Here is a 22375-nt window from a genome sequence, read left to right on the forward strand (position 1 = left end):
ACTTCGAAATTTTCAATAATTTAAATTCGAATCGAAGCGAATTCGAATACTGTATTATTCGTTCGAATATTCTAAGTGTTCGAATATTCGCACAAGCCTAGTTTTTACCAAAAGGATTTTTCAAATGAGTTCATTATTGGCCAACTTAGACAAACTGGTGGTAACATGAAAACAGCACAGTTCTGCCAAAGCAGACACTTCTCCCTTTGCCTCTGTTAGCATCCACAAGTGCTGCATACTCCCCAACTACCAGAGGTGAGGAATCATATCATGAACACCTGACAAGCCCTGCCTCCATTCTTCCTTTTCAATTTCACTTTATAGTGCATGTTATGTAGACATGCACTCTCTCCCTCCCTCTCTCTCCAAGCGCATCTCCCTTGACAGGGAAGACGCGTGACCTATCATTTTAGATTCTGAGCATTTTCGCATTGCAGGCATCATATTTTGCAGATATTGCTACCTGCCAATCTTCCCAAATATTCAGGAGTTGGTGCTCACGATTCCTGTTCGTAGAAATGTGTTAAAGTTGTTTTTCTTGCATTAGTAAATTATGGTTTCACAATACCAAATGCACAAGTCTTGTCTCGAGAAGATGCATGGCAGGCAAGAAAATGCACAAAATAAAAAAAGAAGTGGCAAACCCGCCTAAATGTTCCCGCACCAACTTGCAATGACATCAGAGATTTTGATGGTGTCTGCTAGGGCCTACATATGTACATAATTCTTGATCACTACAAATGAATTGCATTGTGTTCAGAGGAAGCCAGAGATTTAAAGGGAGGGACAACCAACCAGAATGTGTGATTACATCCTAGTGGAAATTGAAAGACTGTGAACTATAGCGACAGACTATGTTCCAAAGTCACAAAAACTGCTAAGTGGCACTGCCTGGTGGACAAGCCTCAATACTGTGTGAATGAGTCATTGGGATTGCTGTACGTAGGCTGCTCTTTAGGAGCAGCACATTTTGTGCTTAAAATTAGCCTTATATTATTAGTAGAGCTGTGCGAATAGCAAAATTTTGGGTGCGAAGCAAATTCGAATATTGAAGTGTGAGTGCGAATCGAATCGAATATTTTTCGAATATTTCTAGATTATTTTTCGAATACTTCGAAGCGAAATTGCAGAAAAATATGTTAGAGAGGATTCCTAAGCATATTCTTATGAGATAGCAACATGAACGTGTTTCTTTTCGCTAGGTTGATGAAGCACTGGTGGGGTGGTGTTTCATAGTTGTCTTATCAAGAATGAGGCAATGTAGAGGCCGAATTGTATTTATGTACATGATTTGGTGCAACCAAAGTGTTGCCGACAACACTTTTTACACGTGATAGGCAAAGATGCCGTTTCCTCAGCCTCTCCTCTTTCAACTTCTGCGGAAACCCAACTGATGTGGCGGACAAGGGTGTGCTCCCTTCAAGTCCGGAGTTCCAAATCTGCCTCGTAGACGTCGGTATATAAGAACATCTGAAATTTTGGATGCTAAAAAGCTTCGGCGTCCGATTTTTCGGACTTCCTGCCCAAATTTCAGATCCAAAACAGCATTAATTGAGCCGCCAACTCTGCCACATCTTTCATCTCCATGTTGGAACCAGCGTTTTCTTGAGTTAATACATTTGCGACCGTAGCGGAGCTTGAAAGGCAGCTTTGCCGCAATGCCGGGGTGTGATGAGGTGAAGCATATTGAAAAATCTAGGGACCACTTCCAATCGGACGTTGACTGTCTCTTAGCGAAGTTCGGCCGTAACGGAGCATGAAAGGCAGCTTTGCCGCAATACCGGAGTGTGATGAGGTGAAGCATATTGAAAAATCTAGGGACCACATCCAATCGGACGTTGACTGTCTTGGCGAAGTTCGGCCGTAACGGAGCTTAAAAGGCAGCTTTGCCGCAATACCGGGGTGTGATAAGGTGAAGCATATAGAAAATCTAGGGACCACTTCCAATCGGACGTTGACTGTGTCTTGGCAAAGTTCGACCGTAACGGAGCTTGAAAGGCAGCTTTGCCGCAATACCGGGTTGTGATGAGAATCTGAAGGGGTCACTTTCAATCGGACGTTGACTCTATTTGTTTTTGGGAAGTTCGAATACTTCGAATAGTAAAATTCCAGTGCGAATCGAATCGAATAGCAAACACTATTAGAAAAATATTCGAAATTTCGAATATTCGAACACCCCTAATTATTAGGCATCCCCGCTTTATTTGGTGCTTATTAAGAGGTAGAAGGAGCAGATACCAAGAAGCAGCAGTGCCTTCGCGGCAACTAGTGGAACTGAAAACCCATGTCGGGTCGCAGCCCACATGTGCAATGTGCACATATGCACAGCGCACCACACTGCGCAAACATGAACCGCCACAACACAGGCTTGATTGATGGGGCCTCGCTTGTTTACCGGTGTATAATTGCTATCACACTCACCAACCGCCGTTTGCAGCATGTGTTGTGTTTATGACTTCTTTGGCACTGTACATTAAAAAATTCTAATAGAAATTTCCCCAGCGTTTGTGTTACCATTCCATGATCAGACTCTCACCAGTAAGCTTTCCGCTGCACTGAGGAAAACAGGTACCATAAAAATTGGTTGTCAGTCCCTTTATCATAGACACTTTTAGTGAATTTTATTGAATCAAAATGACCACAACATGAGAAAAAGGCCTTGAAAAATGTGATGTCACACCGAGATTCAGGTGCTAAATTTTCGGCACGAAATTCAAGAATGAAACTGACCTTCATTTTTTTTTCTAATAATGAACCTATGACAGTGAAATTAACTAGAATAGAGATCTCAACGAATAATTTATCAGAATAAACTGAGTTAGCATTCGCGAAGTTAACCAGCACGAAAGACTAGACAAAAGACACATGTGCAAGATGTGTCTTTCGTCTCGTCTTTCGTGCTGGTTAATTTCGCAAATGTCACACCAACTTGCCCAGACAAAAGCACTCCTGAGTTAGCATATCAATTTAGTGTCCCTTCAATGGAATCAGAGTTCCTGAACGTTGGCAATCTTTTTTCACAATGAACAAGAAGCACAGAAAACCAAGAATCTACACCTCAGTGGCTGGCTTTGGAAATAACAGTGCTCACATGTCCTGCAAGTGGGAAAACCTAGCATTACTGGTCCAACATCTTCATTGAAGCAACAGGACATCATTCATTCTTGGTGTCCAGTGCTAGGGGCAATATATTCATGCTCATAGTACACATGCATTGGCATCTTTAAATAGTGTGGTTTCATGCAATACTATTCTGGAAGTAAGAATGCCTCGACTTCCAACATAACCAATACTCTGTGCATTATCTAAAGGTGCAAAATAAAGTTCATTTAGTAGGGAAAGACTATTAGAGGGCAACGCATGATGGTGTGGATCCTGGCTAGCACAGGGTAATTTATGTGCTTCATTTTCAACTGGAAAAGAAATTCCTGCAATGTGCAGTACAATACAGTGATTTAATGCTTTTTATGGAGGTGTGAAACTTCATCAGCTAAGGAGGCACTAAAGACTATTTGATACTTTTCAGTTTCTTTTGAAAATTAGTATCCAGATTGCTTGCATCATATTTTGCAAGTTTTATGCTCATATAAATGCATTTTACAAAAAAAAATGATGGTTAAAGAAAATACCACACTTTCAATGGCTCCATTGTAAATCAATGTGCTGGTGATTAATTATAGTGGGTACTACAGTACTACAGAAGCCATAGTGAATGCTCAGCCATGCTGCATTGTCTTAGCTAGGCAGTGTTGCCAGAAATAGAGGACTGAGAAATACCTGCAAGTGGAGTGCTTGGTACATAGTGGTTTTCTTGAGCAGTGTCCCTTAAGCGTTTGCAGGAAGCCAGTTTCAGAGACTAGCTAGTGCAAGCTTTTAAATGCATCTATCTACACCAAGGCTCAGCAAGTCTTCAAATTCACCTCACGATGCTCCTAGTGTAGTCACAGACCCTGAAAACTCTCTCTCTCTCTCTCTGTATCTGTGTGTGTGCGTGCGTGTGTGTAGCAGGAAAGTTTGAATAAAAAATGGAGCATTTTATCAGCTGTGCTGGTGCTACTACTCTTGCATCTTTTATTTTGAAGGCTCATGGATAGAAATAAGTACTGTATGGTCTGTGCAAAAAAAGAGAAAACGCAAGTGCAGTGAATGTAAAAGGTACAACAGTGTCAACCATGTGTGCACTATGAACATACAACTCACGGCAGTTCATGTCACTGCCAAGTACAGTGCCCAGCAGTCTCTTGCCTTTTATGTTCTATTAGTTGGAGATCAGGACCTTGGCAGAATGGTGCTCCAGCAATCTTCACAATTGTGGTGTGCTACATACACCAAAAACAGACATTTAATTTAGTGTCTTTTTAAACACACCATGTAGATTGCCTAATTAACTCATGAATTAACAATGTACAATAATCAGGGTTGCACATGGTAGTTAGAAACATATTGGCTTTATTTATCCACATAGACTGCACTTGCACTTATGATCCTGGCTACTGGGCACACCGCATGGTGCAATGCCAACAGTTTACTGTGTACCACAGACCTTTTTGAAAAAGCCCAGCAAAATTGTGCAATTTTAGTAAATCTAAATAAATGAAATGCCAGAACCTATTTCAGTCATGGCAGCAAGGAAGTACACAATAAAGTGCCTAAATTTTGTATTTAATAAGAAAAATTGCGCTCTAAGGATGCAAGTTGACAATCAGACACCGTTCCATATTTCTGTTAGGAACACAAAAGCAACCAAAGGCCTGATTTGCTGCTGAGACATCCTCATACAATGTAAGTATATACATATGCTACTTACGCACCTTCATTTAAAGGTGTAGTACAAACTTTGCATGCCTTGCACATTCCAATATGCATTATTTTAGAATCACAACACCCACATTCATTAATTTACATTGGAGAGCAATATGCGGAACTTGCACTTAACGTGAAACACAAGTTGTGTCCTTAATTATCACTCTACTGTCCTGTACTGCAACATGTGTACTGCCTTATTAAAATGCAACGCTACAAAAGTTGTACAGCAGTCATGTGGTGACAAACCATGATCACATAGGAAAGCACACAGGAAACGTGCCAACAGTACTTTGGCTCCTCACAAAACGACCCACAACGGTCATCATATGCTATATTCTCCCTAAGATGTTCACTCATTCTTCACATGACTATTACGAGTCAACTGCTAGCTGGTCTTCGGTAAGGACGATCTTTTCACCAGGCTTGAATGCAGGTAAGCCTCGATATGGACAGCTGGCACAGCGGAATGCATCGCCAAGGTAGCACTGAAGAAGAAAAAAGAAAATTGCCATGTTATGTGTTATAATGCAGTACCGTCACTTTCATATGTATGCAATGCACCTTGACTAGCACATAATAAATTAAAAGCCGTCTGCTATCACAGGCTGTTGTTAATGCAAGGAGGATAAATCCAAAAATGATCTGCACGCTGGTTGCACACATCCCCTAGTGCACATTTATTACAATTTCAGCGTGCCTCCCACCCCAGCTTTGCAGGTTTCCAAATGCAGATACATCAGTTTAAAGGCAGCCAAAACAGAGAAAACATAGCTGCCCCCCTCCCCCTTTCAATATGCACAAAAAAAAAAATGTGGATGAAGGCATTCTTCGAGTCTGATGAACGTTCCCCGTCTCCTGTGCTGGTATCGAGGGTCTTGTGCATAGTGATGAGGAAGTGTATTGCAGCAAAAAACTGTGTTTGAAGTTCATACAGAATTGTGCATGAATTTAAAAGGAAAGAAGCACAACTGTCGGCCATAAGAAAGGAGCTAGACAAACATCTATGACAGACGACAATATCAAGCATGCAAGTACATATCCTTCTGTCGAATCCTCCTAACTGACAGATGGCCAAAGTGCAATGAAAATATGGGTACTGATGTCTAACACTAAATGATTTGTCTTCTAAGAGATTTAGTTAAAAATCCTACAGTGAGTGCAGATAATTTATTAATCAACTTCATACATTTGACTCATCTGCTCAGGGCTATTGACCTGTTTTCAATCAGTGGTTCTGGGCAGCTCAAAATATGTTTTTGTGCTTACATTTCCACATGAAGACTTTGGCTGCTGTGCGGCAGCAGCCTTGGCAGCTGCTTCACGGTCTAGTTCTTCAGCAAGACCACATGTGCAGTTTTTGCAAGCACGTCGCTTCTTCTCACCACCACATGCTGCAGCAAAAGAATCGAATGCAATTTAAACCCAATCATACTTGCATACCAAACCAATTTGCCTTTTTTATGACTAATGCTGCTGCCCTGTGAAATGTTCAATTTCTCTGAAGGCAGTTTGGCATAGTGCCACTTCTCTAAACACTGCAGTGACAATTTGCACAAGCAACTTTTGGTTATACAGTAGAATTAGGTTAATTTGACTCTGGTTGATCTTCATACGATTTTTATGGAACCAAACTTTTGTTATTTCCATCCTGAAATTAAGCTTCGCTGGACAATTCCAGCTTGGCTCGTCATCTTGCATGTGGCCAACCACAATGGTGAAGTTAACAGTGGTTCCAAGAGCACAGGCGGCCGGACTAAGCTGTGCTTAGGGTACAGCGAATGTGTCAACGCACATTTCCCATTGAAATCTCCTACTTTTGACCTACTTCAGGTACTTTTTAATGCAAATAGAGCAACTCACAACAAATTATTACAGCATTTATCTGATTAACACGTACAGTTATTAGTATTTTTTTTTAAGAAATAGCTTGGCCAAATATTCCTGCAGCAGCGAAATCCAAAGGAAAAATCTGAACCAAAACTGCGTTTACAACAGCCCAGCGAGAGCCAGCTGGGCCAGTGTCATCGCCATTGCAATCACACGACAGTGACCATGGACAGAGTTCATGCAGCATGAAAATGATGACACATCACTTTCAATCTGATCAGGAGTGCACTTTCAAACAATAAATTATTTTACTTGTTTAGCTAGCAGCAACAAGTCGCCTCACATGTTCTAGCAATTGCATGCATCACAGGACAGTAAGTGAAGTGGTTAGTCTGGCATGGGTCACAATCTTGTTTGCGAGTGATGGCATCATCTGCTAAATGCAAGGTATCGAACATGCTATCAACCATAGGGAGGATGACATATCTTGTTCGTCATAGCAATAAATTTAATATCTGGGGTTTAACGTCCCAAAACCACAATATGATTATGAGGGACACCGTAGTGGAGGGCTCCAGAAATTTCGACCACCTGGGGTTCTTTAACGTGCACCTAAATCTAAATCATAGCAATAAAGTGCTGCCTAGGAGTGACGATGACAGCCATTAATTAACTAAGGTTTCATTTCGGGAAGATAGGATTCACTGGTTGCATCTTCTTTGCTATATTGCTGGAATCGGGGATATGTTGCGTTTTTCTTGCTAAAAAAATGGGTGCACATTCAGTTTCTGCGTACCTTACGCACTCCAATGACATTTTTATGTTAATTTTCTACCCTGGAATCAGAAAATGTAAGTGCTTGTCCCAAGTCTGGAATGTGTTACAATCGGGGCAAATACTTCCAAATGAGCCCATGCTTAGTTGTTTTTTCTATCTCTTGATTAATTTGACCAATTTTGTCAGTTTCCTTCAGAGTTCAATAAACAGAATTCGACTGTACATTCCAACAGAGCATAATAAAATGGGATATAACAAAGTAGATGAAGTTCCCCTTTAAATCCCCATAGAGGTGCATGTACCTTAAACTTCATTTTAATTAAGTAAAGTTCACCTGTCACTTTCTGCTGTGTTTAGTGTGGAAATTCAAAACTCCCACATCCCAACTACTGTTGCAAAGTCAGCCGCACATAGCCACGTGCAAGCAGCAGCTCACTGTCTTCTATGCTCACTGCCATCACACTTCGCTGCCAGGTCATGGCTATTTTGACACGTGCACACAGAACACATCCTGGTAACAGCTGCTACTTGTAGGTACTTTCTGTGCTAAATTTTTCGCTCTTGACACAATCAGTGTTGTATCCACCGAACTATTGCTTTTAAAACCACAATTATTGCTTGAGATCTTTGCAAGATTTTCTCAACTGCTTATTGAAATATTCTATCCACCAAAAGCTGTGCTGGGAACTTGCAGCAATATTTACTGCTAAATTATAGAAATCTTGATTTAACAAAATTTAGAATTGATTAAACATAGCATATTTAAATTTTTCTTTCTTTCTGGAAGTGCAACTTGTTCATCTGACTTCGTCACCACAGTCTGACTGTATCACAATGTTGAGTGTGAGTCCTCAAATTTCCAATGATGATGATGCATTAGGTTACAATTTAAAGAAACACAACACAAAAAGTGAGTATATGTAACATTTATATATTTTTTTCCCTATATATGAGGCTATCCTTATGATGACTTTCCCCAGCATACATATGTAAAAATAGTAAATAAAGACTTCACAAGCATTTCACCATACATTAAAACTGCGACTGCAAATGGCATCAAATGTTTTCTGGTCATTACGAGCAAGAGTCTTATAGTAATCTGTTATAAGCACAAGCTCCTGCTTGTAATAGGTGGTGACTTGCCTTTGAGATCACTTGGGTCTGGTTTCTTAAAGTCTTCTTCAGTAATCAGCTGGTCTGGATCAACAAGGTCTACATCACCATCAAGCATGTCTTGTGCAGACAATGACCAAATCTTGTCTACGTCTGCAGATACAATGGGGAAGACAAGTAATAATAATTTGTGAGGTGCTAAGTCCGAAAGCCATGATATGATTAAAACGCATGCCACAGTGGGAGATTCCATATTAATTTTAACCGCCTGGTGTTCTTAACCCTTTGCAGTCCGCTGTTGGGCCCCTCCCGACAATGCAACACGGCCACAGCATTTTGCTGTTGAGCACCACATGCTGCCCAAATATCGCTGAAAGACTTAGGCGCAAGATAAGCTGCAAAAAGAAACAACTGATGAGTTTTTCTTGTACAGTTGTTGTGTTTCTTTCACGGTGGTCAGAACTGGCGAAATATTTTCGGACCGGAACGTTCTGAAAGTCGGTAAAGGTTTCAGACCGCAAAGAGTAAATGTGCACTTGAATTTAAGTACAGAGGTGTTCTTGCATCTCGGCCACATAAAAATGCAGCTGCCATGGCCCAAGATAGAACCCGCATCCTAGAGCTCAGCAATGCGACACCTTACATACGAGCTACCATAACGGGTTTGGAACACATATCACACATGGGCTTTCTGCATGTAAAAATCCTTCACAAAATGCTATTAGTACATATTGGAAGTATCTCCGGTCAGGGACATACACAGCAATTTAAGTTCAAAAGCCCTTTCAGCACCTTTTTCTTGAAGGTGCCGTATAACGGGACATCTTCTCAACAATATAGTAACGCAACAAAACGTTTTCTTAATGCACCTTCTGCAAGCAAAGCTGTTGCCAATCAACAACAGCAGCGCTCTCAAAAACGGGTTTTTAAAAACTCCTTCTTATTGCTCGAGCCAGGACATGTGGCTCTGAGATACAGCATCACATGGCTGCTTGCTGGTAGCAGCAACCAACAAGCTAAACTGCTACCTCGTCATTTTAAAGACGATAGTCTTTCTTGGGGAACTTAAACACAGAGAAATTTTGGTCTGTCTGTCTGTCACCCGATCCAGACACCCGGCCAAAGTTGAACCACTTGCTTACCGCCCACCCATCTTGAACTGGTACTGCTGTTCATACTTGTGAACGTTGTCGATCAAAAAGTAAATATTACGCATATCTGAGGCGCAACATCACCAGGTAAGTATTAGATGGTGTGTTCCTTTAATAGAAAATACATAGATACATAATTCTAAAGACCATAGTTTCTTAAGCTGCGGCTGCGCTGTAAATGCCATGCTATGCGCGCCGACGAACGCCCTCTGCCACGGAGGAAGGAAACCCTCTGCACAAGCTCAGGTTTCCCGATGTATTGCCAGATGGCGTCCATACCTCACGCAGCGTAGACGCAGCGCCTCCTCTATCGTCTATACACGGCATTTGCAGCGGAGCACGCAGATACGCAGCCAATTTTTTTTTTTTTTTCACGGTCGCCAATTAACGACTGAGCAGAGTCAAAACTTATCCGAGATAAGGTGCTCAGTTTGCTAAAAGCCTGAGTATTGTGTGATGTCAGTGCACGTTAAAGGGATTGGCCGGTAATATTTCAAACATTATGAACTGTCGGTTCTGTCATGTGTTTTCGCATGTGGAAAACACGACGATTTTTCCAAGCCAATTGGAGCCTTATATAGTTTTATTCAGCCTTCTTTTTCATGCGTTCGAAACTAGCAACAGATCTCTCAATAAGTGGTGGCTGTTCCTGCATGATGTCCCAGGGGACCATGCGTGGGACTCTTGAAGCTGTCTGCTCTGTACTTTGCTGCACAGTTTGCTCGGTGCTTTTTATTGCTCGAGCCTATGCCTCATTAACTAATTAATTATTAGTAATAGCCCCCCTCCTTGCAACAGCTCTGACTTGCTTGTATGGCTTCGGAGCCGCTGGTCGCATTTGGAGACAGACATTTTTAACCTCTGGTGCAGTGTTTTGTAAGTAATTACTTCATAGCTGTCTTCGCTGGTGCTTCATGTTCTCTCCAAGCTTGAAAGAAGCGTGCATACAACCAGCCACACATGCTCACAGCAAGCTGCACGCAACAGATGGCGGCAATGAGTATTCGGTTTTTCGTGAGAATCGGCAGCTCGGTGCTTGCCTTTCAGGTGTGAAGAGAGCACGCCCTGAGCTGCAGCACTCACTGAGCATAATCTCCCTGATTGCAGCATGCTAGAAAACGCCAAAATCATCACTGGTCAGGCGCTTTCGCGTTAAATTTGTTACATGACAACAGCTCATCCGCACCTTCAAATCTGTGTGCTGCAGGGCACCTTTTTGAAAACCTATGGTTTGAACATGTCTATGCATCAACGTAAACGCCTGAGGTAGTTACTTGTTTTATGCAAAAGCAGCAAGTCACATAAGTGAAATCTTATGGTGATAACGACTGCACATTTTATTAATTGATGAGCAGTTACCTGCTTTCTTTTTATTTTGCGAAGGCGCAAACTTTCAGGCAATAACAGCTGGGCGTTGTAAAAAATCATGGGCACCGCATTAGGCTTCCGCTGCCATGGTCGCGGCCTTCCACCAGTAGCTATGCCAAAATCAAGCAAGAGGGGAACGCTCAACTCGCAGCACTCGTCTTCATGAAGCAACAAGCACAGCCTCGACTGTTCCAATGGAAACCAGTTAGCCACTTCACATTTCACTCTAGCATTTCACCGCCATCGAAATGCGGCCGCCGTGGACAGAATTCGATCACAACAGGATGCAGTGCATCCTGCTCAGAAAACAAAAACTGTTCCATTTCTGTTTATTATTATTATTATTATTATTATTATTATTATTATTATTATTATTATTATTTCAATGCAGGCATAAATGCACCTTCCAACTTTGGATCCACTATAAACATCCCTACGGTCATGGTTTCAGTGTCATTGCTATAAATAGCCATAAGAAATTTTGGGTAAAAATTGGAATTTATGAAAAGGGAAGCCCAAACTCAACACTACAATTTAAAAAATCCCATAGCAGCACCAAAAGTTCTGAATAATGTTGGAGTGAAAGGCTCTGCATATATTTTGACCAGCTGGTGTTCTTTAATAATGCAGATAACTCAAAATACACAAGCACTTTAGCATGTTGCCACCATCAAAATGTGGCTGCCACAGCCAGTATAGAACCCCTAACCTCATGCTCAGCAGTAGAACACTACAGCAATTGGGATACTGTGGTATGCTCTCAGTAAAGATGACCAAACCATTTCATTTTTTGCACAACCAAAGAGACCAAGCAAATTGAAGCTAGATATTAGGCTTACTTTATGTGCAGTAGTTTAAACACTCGTGGAATAAGCAAAAAGTAAAACGTTAAATTGCCATAGGTGGCATCAGAATGCACATCTTCCACATTACATGTGGTGCTTTGCCAATCATCATACCAATTATCTTTTCATTATCATGGTTCTCACGTGCCTGCATGACTAAAGTAAGGTACCTCAACAACTGACTACAATCTGCAATCCTGTGCCACAGCTTGGTCTATTCAAACACTGCCTCTGAACAACATGTCGGCCCACCGACAAGGGTTTCAGGAAATTCTTTTAAGCTGTACCATATCTACTAAGATACTATCTACTACTGTCTACTAAGATTTGTGATGCATGATGAATGAACAGAAGAATTGTGCATAGTCTGAAAAACATCTAAAACGGGCTTTTCTTAACTGGCATCCCTAGTGTGATGGCCAACATTTTTTCGAAATTTAAATAGCAATAATGTCTATGCAAAGAAATAAATCCCTCACATCCACACATAACAGAAAAACTGTGATACACTCAACTGTATGACAAAGCCGTAAAGGAAACCGCAAAGCTTTCTTTCTAAGAAATCCACATTGATTTCCCATACAGCTTCATGTTACAGACAGATGAATGACAGTTCTCCCTTTCACAAATATTCCTATACCTTGTGGCCTTTTTCAGAAGAACTAATTTGCAATATCAGCTTGTAACACATATTGAATATAGTAAACATATTGTGGCACTGGCTGCGAATTCATTATAACAAAAGTGAAATCCATCAATCCTTTGTCCACTTTTAATTAACTTTTTGCCTACTTTAATTCATTTCAATTGATGTCGCAATTAATACACTACAGCCAAAGATAACAATGTCCCCTACGCCTTCCTTGGCCTAGTTGTCTGCCAGCTTCATTTGGTTGTGCCTTAAGAAGTTTGCAGGTATTACGTGGCAGCAGAAAGCACAGGACCGGGTTGATTGGCGGAACATGGGAGAGGCCTTTGCCCTGCAGTGGGCGTAGACAGGCTGATGATGATGAACAAAGAAACAAGCCCCTCGAAAAAATTCCCCTTCTTTCGTTCATCAATCCTCATATCCTGCACATTATAAAAATGGTTTCATATCACTTCATTTACACCTTTTTGCAGATAATTAACTTTTCTGTGGTGCAAGATTATTACATGCAAAGTTCGAAAAAAAGAATGATCCATTAGTAAAAATGATGAGTTTGATCCTCTGAGGTCCACAAGAAAACTAGAGACTTCCCACCGGCGTCATAAACGGCGCTTCTGGTGAAATTTGTAAGGCAGTGATGCTGACAAAAACAATGTTCAGCTAAAGCTAGCTTAAACGAGTCAAATGTGCAAGTTATACGTCCCTCGACGAGGCAGTTCTTTATATACACGTGATTTAGTTATGGCTAGTCATGGGGACATATGTGTCCCGTGTACCTCAAAGGGTTAATGGCAACGTATGTGCAACATTTCTTGAAAGTAATTCTATTGTCTTGTCGATTCCTCCGAATCACTGCTCGACTGCCAAAACAGAATCTGAGTCATTGGATGTCAGCCCACCATACGAGCTAAGACTCAGATGATGAACAAGCGACATCTCAAAAGCATGTGCGATGAGACGATGCTGACTGCATCAAAAGTGACTTTTCTCCTCAGTGTTCGAATTTCACGCCACTTCGTGTGCTCATTTTTGTAGTACGTCTGTGAACTGTGTTTACTGCAATGCATCATTTTTTAACAGTCGCATAAGTTTTGCTTTTAGAATTTATCTTGCTGTTACTCATGAATAAACCATGTGTATGCAACAAAACAAATGACTCTTTTTTTCACTTAATGGTCACCCTAAAAAAATTACAATTTTTTTAAAGAGATTTGTCTGAAGAATTTAAATCAGCAATAAAACAAATTCGTGCATTTGGCGGAAGAATTCGACCCTCAAAGAGTTAAAATTATTGAATTGCAGCCAAAGCACTGTTGGGAGTGCACATACACGCACATACAATACAAAATGCACATACAAGCATTTTATGATTCATACTACTCTATGTGCAACAACAGTATGATACTTGCACACTTTGCTTTCATACTTTGACAGTCCAAGATATCCTCAAAATTAGCACATGCAAAAAATTGAATTTTCAATTTTAAGACTTTAATAACATAAGTACAATACGCTCTACAGTAGCTGCATAGGTCGCTTTATTAGTTCTACTCAGAATGTGCCATGCTACATGTTTCATTACCTGAACTGGGTTCTTGATTTCCAGTGGATGTACCAGCAAACGGGAGCTTTGAGGAAGACCCAATCTCATAACTTGGCTTTGAACAAGTTATTTCCACACTCTCTCCATTGCTCGCATTCTGCAGGCATAATGAAAGAAAATTTAATGAAATCAAAAATACTGCAGCTAGAAGGCATCACGTAAGAAAATGACACTGTTTTGCATTAATGATTGTGCCTTATTACGCCGTGAAACACCATAGCATATGTTGAACAGTTACCTGTGCCCAAGTGATGATATATTAAATCTTTTGATAATGGTTTTTTTGCCATACTGCAGGTAGTTCAAAAACCAGCTATGCTTGTGTCATTTAGCATAGCGATGAATTGGGCTAGTTGGTGGTGGCTGATGATTTCCTGTTGCACTTCGGATTACGGGAGGAGGACGAAACAGAGACTACAGGACAAGTGGTGCGCAAGAAAATTGTGCCATGCAAGAAAATTTAGTAACACTGTAGCATAGGTAAAACTGTGCGGGGAGGGGGTTTCAATCCCCCCCAACCCCCTCCTGATTACGTCAGTGGAACAAGCATATAGCCACTATGGTAGCACAGATCAATGTTGCAGCTGTGGTGTCTGCAGCACAGAGGTCAGCTGCAAACAAGAGCATTTGTGCTTTTATATAAATCGAGAGGTAGTGCTGCCTATTCCAAAAGAAATAAAACAGACAATTACTAATACTTGGCGGAGGAGTGCCTATTATCAGGAAAAGAAAAGCGGTACTATTTTCTACAGCCAATAAGGGAGCATGGCTTGGTGTTATTGGGAAGGCACTATGGAAATATAACAGAAATGAGTTAGGAGCTTGTACCAACATGCGGAGTGAATGTCTGCATGTGATGTCTGCAACCTCTTATCCACCAAGTGACGAAGCCCTCATCCACCCATGATTACTGCCATGCAGCAAAAAATAACTGGTCAATCTTTTCTTGTTATTCTCCCTGCTGCTGTGTTATGTGTTTTTAGCACAGCTCTTCAAAGTAGAGCATGCATTCTATTTGGAAGTAAATGTGAATGAGTGTTGTAAAATTCTCAGAGTGTCAATGGCATTTTTCCCTAATGAAATTATGGCTTCCAAAAGCGCTGTTGAGAGTTCCTAACTGTAGGAAGCACACTTACAAAGGAGATGTATGATCGTTTCTTGATAAATACTGTTCCATGTAGGGTTGAATGGAGGTATACGCCACTAAAGTGATGCTCTTGGCAAGCTAGTTCTGCGTTATGACAACTAGCATATAACACCATGACAAAGGACACGAAGAGATACAAGAAGAGAGCTAAACCGTCTCACCCTCTTAGTGTTCCCAATTGTGATCATAATATTAATCTACTATACAACACCTTTGATGTGCCTATTCATCAAGCATGTCTACAACAAAGCAGTTACTGAACTGCCCTTTGTGAAAAGCAAGAATCTTCAGACACTTGCCCATACCATACTCAGCACAAAAGGCATTGAATGTGTTGTCGCACTTCATGAATTCATGGCTCAACCACGCACCAGCATGCCATGTTTAGTCCAGAAATGTGCAAATATTAGACAGGCATTGTACAAAGACATGAGGATGCATGTCGCCAATAGGCTCACATAAAGCATTGCAATGTGCACCCTCATGCATGTCAGGCTAAAAGAAAAGTAAAAAAAAAACATGTATTTAATGATGTGTATACACCGATACACACCAGCTCAAATCCCTTAGACCATTTATGTCAAATAACATACTGATGAAACAAGAGCGCTCTACTTCCACAGATGTGGTTTTCTATGATCATGCTGTTTTGACTTCAACAATACACTTAGAAACATTAAAGGGTCACTAAAGAGAAAAACAATATTTCACGTATATTAGTAAATTACAATTTCACAATACTAAAAACACCACTCATACCGCGAGATAATGCACGAAAAGAAAATGCAGGTAGCAATGCCACCTTCAATTTCCTGCACCAAACGCTGTGACGTCAGATTTTGACGGCGTCTACTAGGTCCGTGAAAAAGTTCCTAGTTCCTAGTCCGTGAAAAATGAAGCACATTGTCCTTTGAGGGGGCTATAGACTTAACATATCAACTTTCAGGAAATTTCATTGAGCCAATGCCGCCAAAATAAAAAAATACACTTTGAAATCCAGGAAGTCGCTACGAAGATTTCAGTGCGAGATTTCAATATCAAACTTTGACCTTGATTTTATTCTCGATTAACAAACCTATGACGGTGAAATTAATGACATTAGAGTTCTCAGGGTACAATTTATCAATCTAAACCGACTCATTGTTTCACTTTAGTATCCCTTTAATAGGAAAGCAATACTACCTGCAGCTTAGTTGGTCCATTTTATCCATGCAAGTCAGATAACTATACAAGATACAAAAATTACTTCACTTGAAGCAATACATGTTTTACACTCAAATTCTAGTTTTGTTTTATGATTTTACATTATGGTATTGATAACCCAGGTTGTATGGAGAAGGAAAAAAAAAAGAGAGCGAGGGAGGGAGAGCAAGGAGTGACTGACACGACCAAGAGATACCAATAGTTGCACCGCATTCCTTCATGTACTGTCACATGCAGTTAAAGAATATTCATAGGTAAATCTGAACAGTAATATTATGGCAACATATTGATATTTATAGACTATGTCTCTCTCTATGCAAACTTAAGTGCAAACAGCTTAACAGTACACATAAGGTATTTTTAAAATGCCCATGTCCAATGTCACGCAATGAAAGATATACATACAACCACTTAACTACTCTGTACCTGAGATATATCAATGAAGCCAGACAACTTCAAGTTGTAAACAAGGCTGCCAGAATCCAGACCTGCTCCTGCAAGAAATCAATTAAAATGCTTAAACCAATCAGTCCCCCAGCACCCAATTGGATACCTTGGTTTTTTCAGCCTTCCTCAAAATACAACTCGGAAGCGATTAGGTAAAATACTTGCCCTCAACATAATATAATATTCGATGCGTGAAAATACTAATGGAATGGGTTTAAATGTCTTATTTATGACAGAATGAAAGAAGCGGAATTTAAAGGTTGTTTTTTTTTATTATTATTAAATGTATTTAAGGAGAGGTAGGTGCCTATACGTGGCTCCGGCTACTCCTCTTCCCTTAAGTATTAATTAGCGTCACGAGCTTATAAATAAAAGTACCCTCACTCACGGCAATGTCCTTTTAAAAGGAATGTTCACACGTCATGCATAATGTCCACGTGATGACAACAAGGTTCACACAAAAGACACACAACAATCGTTCGCACTTTGCCGATGAGTTCAACTCACAGTCCTTTGTAGAGTACGATCACATCACACAAAAGTCACTGGGCATTATCCACACTTTAAACACAGCTGTCTTGAATCACAAGAGGCAAGAGGTATCACAAGAGGTATCTCAATGTGAAGTATAATTACAAATGTGAATCAATATCTTTTTGATATTCCCGACTCTTCTAAAAACTGTACTAGGGCGCATGCAGCAATGTTTTGAAGAGTTTCAATTGGCCATGGACCCAATACTTTTGCTAATGATAGCGGCCGTCTGTCCAATCTGTTTAGTTTTTGTAAGAATTTTTTACGGGGAACAGCATAATTTTTGCAGTGAAGAAGGAGGTGTTCTATGTCTTCTTCTGCCTCTTCAGATGCACATGTAGCGCAGTTAGTTTTTCTTATCCTATATAGGAAGCTCTTAGTGTAGGCAGTGCCTAGACGAAGTCTGTGAATTACTGTTTCTACAGAACGGCTAATTTTAATAGGAATTTGAAATTCCATTCCAGGATCGATTGTATATAATTGAGAGTTTTGAGCTCCATTTGCGAACCAAGTCTCTTTGGACAATCGACCACAGAGTTTGTTCAAGAAACATCGTGCATCACTCGCCGCGAGAGGTAATAGAGATAAGTCGTCATCTTCATGCGCTGCATGTGCCAAACGATCAGCTGTGACATTTCCGGTGATTTCACAGTGACTTGGGATCCACTGAAAAACGATATCATGATGTAGCTCTTTTGCTATGGCGTATGTCTTCCAAATTTCATATGTTAATTTGTTACATGTTTTGTCTAAGTTGATGTCTTTAATACACACTAATGATGATTGCGAGTCACTTAAAATTACCCAGCGAAGTGGCCCTGTTTTTCTACATATGTAGCGTAAAGCAGAAAAGTATAGCGAATAGTTCTGCCGTTGTGGACGTTGTAAAGTGACAGAGCCGAAAAGATTTTCTCTTTTGGTATTCAGGTATATAGAAAGCTGACGTAGAACTTTGTTTTCGACATGACCCATCAGTGTAAACGCTAATACAATCAGCATAACGTATGGAAAGATGGGCTAAAGTAAATTGTTTTATTGCAATAACGGGCATGGCACACTTTCGAGTTATCCCCGAAATCGATGTGACAATTTCTGGAATGGCAAGTCGCCACGGGGGGTGAGTTGTGCACGCCGACCAGTATTCATGAGTAGGTAGTAAATTTTTACATTGCATTATATCTGCATGGTTACGGGCAGCGATTCTTTCCTGAACCGCTCGGCAAAGAAGATGATTAGTGTGTTGTGTCGCCAATCGAAAGTAGTGCCTACAGGTTTCCGTAAATCTAAGCGCTTGGAAAGTTGGTTAACGGGACTCCGCAATGACCAAGGCGCTAGAAGATGTTACACACAACGTTAATGAGATGAGAACCAACAGACAATCAAGCCAAGGGAAGTATAGGGGATGTTATTTGTAGTAATTAGAATATTGTCGCAGTTAAATTAATAAAAAAATAACATAGACATTCTGGCAGACCATTTGCTGTACATGTTTCAACACTGGCACGACTGTGGTATATACCCAAATGAGCTTAAGTTGGGCAAAGTCGTCCCTGTATACAAAGATGGAGACCACTCAAGTGAATCAAGTTACAGACTGATATCTGTGTTAAGTGTAATTAATACATAATTAATACAATGTTTGAAAAAAATACCATCATTTGTACCAAAATACTAAAATAATGTACCAAATACCAAAATGCAGATAACATCATTTGCACCCAAACATAATATAACTTGCTCAAACCAGCATGGTTTCCGAGCACACAGATCTACATATACTGCTGTTTTGGTATTAACCCAACAAGTTAACAAGGCCTTGAACAACAACGAGATTGCCGTCATAGTTTTCTTAGATATATGGAAAGCTTTTGATTCGTCAACCACAACATCATATTAAGTAAGCTTCGTGACTATGGCTTCCAAGGCAAAATTCACCAGCTTCTTAAGTGCTACCTATCTGACTGACAGCAAGGAGTAGTGATGGATGGTGTCGTGTCCTCTACTCAATCGATACTCTCTGGGGTACCACAAGGCTCAGTTATTGGACCCACTCTTTTTTTCACTGTATGTTAAAGATTTCCCCTCCTTCCTACTATACTTAGAAGCTTTAATGTATGCAAATGATACGGCACTAATCTTTGTTAATGACAGCTTAAGCGATATCGAAAGTAAATTTAATGAAGAGTTACAGAGAGTACATTTACGGTTTAAACGAAACCACCTAATATCAACACAGATAAAACTAAATACATGGTCTTTCACTCTAGGAAGAAACAGCTCGATTTTGCAAGGTTCAACTTGGTTCTGTATACTGCACTGCTACAGTGAGCATGCTCATTTAAGTACTTAGGGGTCATGTTTGACTCGGATATGAACTGGAAATCACATATAGAAAAGACATGCTCCAAGCTAGCATATGGTTGTCACACGCTACTAAAAGCCCGTGAATGTTTTGGCGCAATGATTCTGCGCATCCTATAATTCACATTCATGCACAATGACTTGAGCTACTGCATAGCATCATGGGGCAGTACATATAAAACCCATTTCAAATGTATTAGCTGCCTATAAAAGAAGGCAGTTAGGATCATTACATTCTTAAACAGGACGGATACTGCAAAACAACTGTTTCAACTGATGCGTGTATGTACTTCCGGTGGACACTGTTCACGTGTTCAGTGTTGCTGATATAGTGCATAGAATAATAAAACACGATGACTCATTCCCATTAAGCACCCTTACGTTACCCGCGCGCTGTACAAGAGCTGCAGCAAACAACTGCTTTAATTTACCAGTTGCCGGAAATGCCTACGGTCGAAGGCTCATAGACTTTCATGGCACTCTCATTTGGAATGCCATACCGACTGATGTGAAAGAGGTGAATAATTTTTCTATGGCCATGAAGCGCTTCATGTGCAGTTTTTAAGTCTTACAATTGTATAAGTGGTTATGTTGTCTGCTGTTATTTCCTGTATAATTGAATGTGTTTTTTTAAATATTTGTATCCAGTTTGTTGTCCTTTATCGCTGTTGTAACCGCTTGCACAATTATGTAGGCATGTCACACAATTGGCCCCACTACTAGTCAGCTAGGCTATGGGACCAAACAAGTGTTTGCGAAGTTTTTTGTTATGTGGATTTCAAAGTTACAACAATAAAAAAAAAATGTGAAGAAATTAAAGTGGACGAAAAGACAACTTGCTGCCGGCAGGGACCGAACCTGCAACCTTCGAAAATTGCATCCAATGCTTTACCAATTTAGCTACAGTGGCCATCGTCCTCCCAAACACTTTATTGGGTATATCTGTGCATTTAAACGTGGGAATGTTAAAGGGACTGTCTACCGCTCAGAAAAATTTTTCTGATTGTGGTGAAAATGAGGTCATTCGTCACATCTGCGGCAACGAGCATGCTTTTGCCCCATAAAAAAGGAATTATATTTTTAATTTTATGTTGAAAATTGTGAAAGAATGACCGCTAGCATCACCCAACGGCGATGTGGTTCAATCTACTGGTATGACAAGAAATCCTCGCAGGTAGACTCATTTTGCTTAAAAACAAACACGTATAACTTGAAATTGTATTTTACGCACTTGAGGCACCTTTCGATTGCATCAGAGAGTAACTTTTCGCTTTTTTTTTTTCTCACGCATCCAAAAAGGCGCCCGGTGGCGCTGCTTGCGGCGCCGTCTTCGATTTCGTCTGCTTCAACTCATGCGCAATGCTATGCGGTTCTCCGCGCTGGTCGTACTGTGCCACTCACTGTATTGTTGTTAGGATGTCTCACATGTGCTGCGCTGTGAAGGCGCGCATTTATTGTCTCTTTTTGATGAATCGACTTGGCTTGGACTGCGGCAGCAGTGCTAAAATAAACGCATGGACTGCGATTACGGCAAAACAAGTGTTCTGTAATCGTATAATAAGGCTTCATTTAACCGCGAGCGTGCTGAAAATGACTGTTACATTTATTACAATAGGGTTCAGCAAAAATAAAGTAATCCTATAGAAATCACATGTGCTTTTGCTTTTAATTTTTACCGGTACTACAATCGTCATCGCGACCACAAACCAGTGTTGTGGGCATGTTTCACGCCAATGGAAGACCGAACGCAGATCTAAAAATTCTGTTTTAAAAATTTGTACTCACTTTCCAGAGAAACCGCTGCAAGGTTGGACACTTCAGACGGTACGCTTTCTATTGCGGTACAAAACAGAAAAGCGATGAAGGACGGTAGACAGTCCCTTTAATCAGCACCGTCCGTGGCCATGACGGCGAGTGCAGAACACTCTTTTTTGCCTAAGCACAATAATGGAAGATCAACAGCACTAAGCACAATAATGGAAGATCAACAGCACAAATTTTTTGCAGCTAATGGAGAGCTAATGTTAACCACACTGATGTTAAGAAAAAGAATAAAACGTACAATTTGATGCAAGTTATCTCAATGAAAATTACAAGAACCCTATAACAGTTTTGACCATTTTGTACAAGTGCATTCAGCTGGCAGTGCAAGTCTTTCGGATCACTAGCCGACTAATTTGAGCACTCTGCCTAAAGTGTATAATTTATTATAAGGTTTTGAATATGCACATCCTGACACACCTCAGCTGCCACTATCTTGGAATGCGGCACTGTTCTAGGAAATCACTCGTAGCACCAATAAAATTTGCTGCATAACTGACGTCAGGGGTAATATTTTAATGAGGAGGGTTTCCAGCCAACTACATTGACATGGACACAGGTCAATGTAGTTGGTCTACTTAACTTAACACCGCTGGACTACTTAACTTTAAACTTAATGGTGAACAAATGATGGGCATAATAGTTGGAACACGTCATAATTTGTTGTATTTAAAGAAATACAGAAAAAGCGAGAGAACATACTGTCACAATTTATTATTACAC

The 22375-nt window shown here is 40.4% G+C and overlaps 1 protein-coding gene across 2 annotated transcripts in view; it reads right to left on the bottom strand.

Moving 5' to 3' along the window:
• Positions 1–4426: 4426 nt before the first annotated feature.
• Positions 4427–22375, bottom strand: part of LOC119371725 (anamorsin homolog) — a 265406-nt gene continuing 247457 nt past the window's right edge. For both annotated transcript variants that reach the window (XM_049419406.1, XM_037642180.2), the window contains exons 4-8: positions 16916–16983; positions 14119–14236; positions 8554–8676; positions 6073–6197; positions 4427–5291 (exon numbers count right to left, since the gene is read on the bottom strand). In XM_049419406.1, coding sequence (XP_049275363.1) covers positions 5178–5291; positions 6073–6197; positions 8554–8676; positions 14119–14236; positions 16916–16983 — 548 coding nt within the window. In that variant the 3' untranslated portion in view covers positions 4427–5177. The remainder of the gene's footprint in view (positions 5292–6072; positions 6198–8553; positions 8677–14118; positions 14237–16915; positions 16984–22375) is intronic.

This window comes from Rhipicephalus sanguineus, chromosome 1, assembly GCF_013339695.2.
Source record: "Rhipicephalus sanguineus isolate Rsan-2018 chromosome 1, BIME_Rsan_1.4, whole genome shotgun sequence".
Taxonomy (NCBI): domain Eukaryota; kingdom Metazoa; phylum Arthropoda; class Arachnida; order Ixodida; family Ixodidae; genus Rhipicephalus; species Rhipicephalus sanguineus.